The following is a 5,438-nucleotide window of genomic DNA, read 5'->3' as shown; positions in this document are numbered from 1 at the left end:
GCGCGACTTGACTGAGACAGGACTCTCTTCCAGACACTAAACCAAGGCACAATGTACATTTCAAATTCCTTTAATTTTAAATATGTTTATATTGTCTATCCTGTAAAATAGTCAGATGTCTATTCATATTAATGTACAGAATTCACCTGCTTGCTGCTACTACTGCACATTCACCCAATGTATATACTATATATATATATAATGTTCTTCCTCTACCCCCCCCCCATTTTTGCACATGTCGAGGAGCGTGTCAGGCTACATTTCACTGTGTGTTATACTTGTATAACTATGCATGTGACAAATAAAGAACCTTGAACCTTGAATTGTCTCTCTATTATGTTTTAACTGCATCTTCATTCTCTCACCTTATTTTCATTGGCACGCATGTCTTTCGACTCTTTTCTCACCTTCTTTTTTCCTTCTATGCAGCGTTTTTGTCTTTGTGCACATTGCCTTTCCTCTAAACTTTACTTCGAGACTGAGGAAGCAGAGTACTCGGAAATGTACTATTTTGTGTACTAAGTAGAGTTGGATGTCTCGAGACCGGTCTCGAGACCACTTTTACGTGGTCTTGGTCTCGACGTACTTTGGTCTCGGTCTTGCTGTCTCAGGTCAACATAGTGGTCGGGAGATTTGGAGTCAACAGTATCCATGACACACAGCGTAACGTTCGATAATGTATCATGCGCAAAAGCTTTAGCTCTGAGAGCCGTGCTTAGAGAGTGCTTTGTAGTGAATCAGAATAGTCGACTCCCATTGAGCGAGAGCCGGCTCCTCAATTAATTTCCTTTCGCTGCTCAGCTGTCACACAGCGACACACAGTGGCTCAGCCATGCTCAAATCCCTCCACATTGTGGCATTTTATTATTTCGCCTTTCGCGCCCTTCAAACACAACTAAATGCAACCCGTTAGATTGAGCAGTATGCCCGGTCAGTAAGTTACAGAAATGTCAGCGACTTCGTCTGTCATAAAGTTTGCGTTCATAGAACACAAAGAGTTTTTGGTAAATGCAAAAAAGAAGCATTCGGCAAAGTGCAGGTTTTGCAAAGTCTCCTTGACCGAGACAGCCGGGACTACCTCAACCTTCACCAGGCACCTGGAGCGCAAACACCCTCAAAGGTAAGCTAGCCAGTAGCCATCTATCCATCTTCAAACTCTTCTAACTACCTTTCCTACGGAGCCCCCCAGGGGACATGGGAGAAAAAAAAATTGGGGAGGAAAAAAAAAAAATTAAGACGGACTTTTGCGAGATCTCTCAAAAGTATTGCGAGCGCTCGCAAAAGTATTGCGAGATCTCGCAAAACTCCAACAATGGCGGCAGCTACTTAGTTGTAATATTACTCTTTCTGGGTCACAAAATACACTTTTAAGATATTTTGAGGCGTGAATGTAGTTGTGTAAACGTCAGATACCTGCTCGGTTTACAAGACATCACATATTTGCAAAAGAGCTCCGAGGTTTTTGGAGATCTGACACCCACTAGCTCGAAGCTAACGGGAGGTCGAGACCTACTACAGCCGGGAGGAACACCGCTTTCCCGGCACATCGTGCCTCGACCTCCCGGTCGGCTTCGAGCTGGCGGCCTCCGAAGAATGCGGCTAAAACTTTTGCGAGATCTCGCAATACTTTTGCGAGCGCTCGCAATACTTATTGCGAGATCTCGCAATACTTTTGCGAGCGCTCGCAATACTTTTGCGAGATCTCGCAAAAGTCCGTCTTATTTTTTTTTTCCTCCCTAATTTTTTTTTTTTTCCTCCCTAATTTTTTTTTTTTCCTCCCTAATTTTTTTTTCTCCCATGTCCCCTGGGGGGCTCCGTACTTTCCAACCTCAGATGACCAGGTCATGTTTATGTAATATTGTTATTTATAATGTGTTCTTCAAACATTATAAATTATGTAGGGACAGTTTTTTTGCAACCGTCCCTGCAGACTTAACTTTAACTTAACGTTACGTTACATGCTATGTACAGGTAGCTAGCGCTAGCAGTGGCTATCAGCTACTTAAACAATTTTCATTAACTTTAGGTATTTTGGTGAATTCATTGAGCAGAAATATATCGAAACCATTTCAGTGAGCACTTTAAGGGCTGGTATGGTGTGGTTTGTTGTGGACTTTAATGGGCATATTTATGTGGTTGCTGACTCATAAGGACGGGCGTTTCAAGAGTGTCCCTATAACATTGCTCGGCTAACAGCGGCGTTCTCGACAGTGAAGCCCAGATCAGAGCGGTCTATGGCTCTGGTCCAGATAGCACGGATCGCAAAACTGAGTCCTAAGGTTCTTAAATCGAACTTAAGGACCTTTGACTATGACTTTCTTAGGTGTTTTCTACTATGTTGCCCTACTAAACCAGTCCAGTGTGTAGGGGCTATTTTAGCATTATTAGACACAGTTATTTTGTATTGGTGTAACTTCAGACTTTATTGAGTAGTTCATTTCTTGTCAATACAGCTGTGTCTGATAGCTGACTGGCAGGAGGAGGCTTAATGCAACCTGCAAAGTTAATGCACAGACATTTTGTCTTTTGTAGATTCCATTCAACTGTTTTTCTGTTCTTGTTATTTAAGGTCTTGCAACCCTGAACACTCCAGTATTTTCATTATTACTAGTTGTGCCTAATGATCTATATGTGTCACACTGGATTAGATTAGGTTATTTTGTATGCAAAGGTCTGCCCTCATTGATAGGTTTAAAATTACTGTGCTTGTAAGATACAGTAGTTTTTGTGGTTGAATAGAAACCGATGTTTTACAGATTCCTATTTCCCTGTTTTGTAGGTACTTGGAGTACAAAGCAGGATCTGCAACATCAGTGATAGCGGTCAATCCCACACAGCCTCAATTATCATTGTTTGCTCCAAGCATCCACTTATTTTCCCCAAATTCACCCAGGCAACAGGCCATCACCCAGTCCATCCTCCAGGACCTTATAGTTGGATGCTCTCTCCCCCTGTCTATCGTTGAGAATCCACATTTTAGACACTTCCTGAATGTCTTGGATAGCAAATACACTCCTGTGTCTAGAACCACCTTGACAGAGAAGCTGATACCTCACCTTGTCACTAAATTGAAGGGTGACATAATCAAAGCCCTGGAAGTCCAGCCAAATGTAGCAATAACAACAGACCTCTGGTCTGACCGGAGGCTTCGTACTTTCCTGGGAGTTACTGCTCATGCTGCCTGCAAGAACAAGGACTCTTACAGTTTACAATCATTTTTGCTTGACTGTAGGCGTTTCACAGGGAAGCACTGCGGCGAACGAATCGCCTCAGCATTTGACAGAATAGTTGAGGAGTATGGCATTGGCCATAAAATAAGCTACATTCTGACGGATAATGCATCCAATATGAAGCGGGCCTTTAAAGTCAGGATGCCAGAAGTAGAGCACCCTGAAGGTGACAGCAGTGATGACCTCGATGATGAAACAATGTGGGAGGATGCAGAAGGTTCTGATCCATGGTCAACGGGTGAACGTCTTTCTTGCTTCACCCACTCGCTGCAACTTGTAATCAGTGATGGGATGAAAGAGGTAAAGGCAATAGCTAGAGCCATTGCCAAAGCCAGCAAGTTTACAAACCTGCTGCACAGCAGTAGTAACCACAAAGACTTGTTTGAGGCACACTTTGGCTCCAATAAGTCCATCCCAGCAGGAAACAACACCCGCTGGAATAGCACCTACAGACAGTTAAAGGCTCTGATCACACTTGACCACGGGGCCATCACTGAAATGTGCAGCAATACAGAGAATTTAGTGTTTTCAACCCGAGAGTGGGCTCAGCTGAAAGACCTTTGTGCTTTGCTTGAGCCTTTTTCTGATGCAACAGACCTTACAGAAGGTGATCATCAGGTGACTATTAGCATGGTGGTCCCCACTGTTCTGGACTTGAAGAATCATCTTATAAAGATGGAAGTACAAATGCCCCAGGCCGTAACTATAGTCAGGGCACTGAAAAGATCCTTAGAGAAACGGTTCTCTGGAATTTTCAGGCAGATTTGCATGGACGAAAAGGATCCAGAAGAGCCGTTTAGCCATCGGATCTACTTCCTTGCCACCATGCTCGACCCCCAGTTTGGACTGACCTGGGTAGATTTAGATGTCCAAAATGGTGAAACCGGACCAGCACTGAAGAGGTTCAGAGATTACCTTAAAAAGTCATTAATAGGTGACTGTATAATAATAATAATTTATTGTTATTGTTGTTTTTGTTGTTCCACTTATTATCACTGTCTTTGGTTTTATAGCATCATTAGAAGCATCCTGTCTAATCCTGTCTTTGTGTGTGTGTGTGTGTGTGCGCACCCTTTTCCAGACCTTTTGATCACAGAGGTAGACAGAGACGGACCTGCAGCACCAACAGAAGAAGACACAGAATTATCAGATAGTGACTCAGCGCCACCCCCAAAACAACGTCTTCTTTCACACTACAAGGCATTTAGGTTGCAACGCAGCACAAGCCAGGACTCGAGCACAAATAAGCAAGTACCTAGACAGCATAAATGACTCTGACTGTGATGCACTCACCTTTTGGTCAAAAAACAAAGAGCGTTTCCCCAGTCTACACAGTGAGGTGTGCACATGTCTTTATATTGTTTGATTACAGAATTTTACTTAAAATGGTGTTGTTTGACTAAATAAATGTGACCATTGACTTTTAAATAACATCTGCATATCAATTTGTGTTGACAGGCCTTATCCGTTTTAGGGAAGTTGATATCATACAGTGTAATTTGACTAGTACTACTACAATAGGACATGATGCAATTTCAAGTTTATAATCTTCAGTTTGATGTTACAATTTTATCTATATATAAAGTGTAACTGAAACCAGTTACATATTTCATATTTTACAGTTGTTGGAGGTGATCGCTGTTTTGTCAGATGACTTTGGGGCCAGTCAATACCATCATGTCAGCCCTTAAAAGCACACAAAAGTTAGTCTTTTTTGTCCCGGTCTTGGTCTCGTCTCGACTTGCCTGGCGAGAAGCTGATTTTATCTTAATTTGTTCTTTGGAATATAATGTAAAAATATGAAAATCCTTTATATGACTCTTGCTGAATGTGTCCACTACATAGCAGCAGAGGGCTTTGTTTTGAATGAATTGATCTTTTGTATTAATGAAGGCACAGGCTCTATCCATTTCCCTTACCCGATGTTTCATTCTAAAAGACACCTATTTACGCAACCGGGATGTGTGCGGGGGCCAATTTCTGGCTTATGTCTTCCACTTGCATCACTCACTCTCTGTTGTGTGTGTGTGTGTGTGTGTGTGTGTGTGTGTATGCTTTTCCAAAGGACATCTATTTGCACAGCCCCAATGTGCGATGGGAGGACATCATCGGTCTGGAGGATGCCAAGCGATTAGTCAAAGAGGCCGTCGTTTATCCCATTAAGGTGCGGCCGCTACCCGAGCATGCTGGTATTTCAGCTCCGGTCGC

The 5,438-nt window shown here is 42.8% G+C and overlaps 1 protein-coding gene across 2 annotated transcripts; it reads left to right on the top strand.

Annotated features, from left to right (window-relative positions):
- Positions 1–527: 527 nt before the first annotated feature.
- On the top strand, positions 528–5,430 carry LOC121815191 (E3 SUMO-protein ligase ZBED1-like). Of its 2 annotated transcripts, XM_042224786.1 has the most exons (3): positions 531–1,120; positions 2,780–4,164; positions 4,312–5,430. In XM_042224786.1, the coding sequence occupies exons 1-3, from the start codon at positions 948–950 to the stop codon at positions 4,500–4,502; spliced, it is 1,749 nt and encodes a 582-aa protein (XP_042080720.1). In that variant the 5' UTR covers positions 531–947; the 3' UTR covers positions 4,503–5,430. The 2 variants fall into 2 exon arrangements, with proteins under 2 accessions (XP_042080719.1, XP_042080720.1); XM_042224785.1 differs by having other exon boundaries at positions 528–1,120; positions 2,780–5,430.
- The last annotated feature ends 8 nt before the right edge of the window (positions 5,431–5,438 follow it).

This window comes from Haplochromis burtoni, unplaced genomic scaffold, assembly GCF_018398535.1.
Source record: "Haplochromis burtoni strain Fernald_Lab_line unplaced genomic scaffold, NCSU_Asbu1 Contig_151, whole genome shotgun sequence".
Classification (NCBI taxonomy): Eukaryota; Metazoa; Chordata; class Actinopteri; order Cichliformes; family Cichlidae; genus Haplochromis; species Haplochromis burtoni.
Note: the sequence above shows the minus strand (reverse complement) of the source record. Positions and strands in the feature narration are given on the sequence as shown.

Bases quoted from the DNA above. Each gene is read 5' to 3' on its own strand.
- LOC121815191 (XM_042224785.1), top strand. From the start codon at position 948: ATGTCAGCGACTTCGTCTGTCATAAAGTTTGCGTTCATAGAACACAAA. The intron at 1,121-2,779 runs GTAAGCTAGCCA...CCTGTTTTGTAG, and splicing joins GAGCGCAAACACCCTCAAAG to GTACTTGGAGTACAAAGCAG.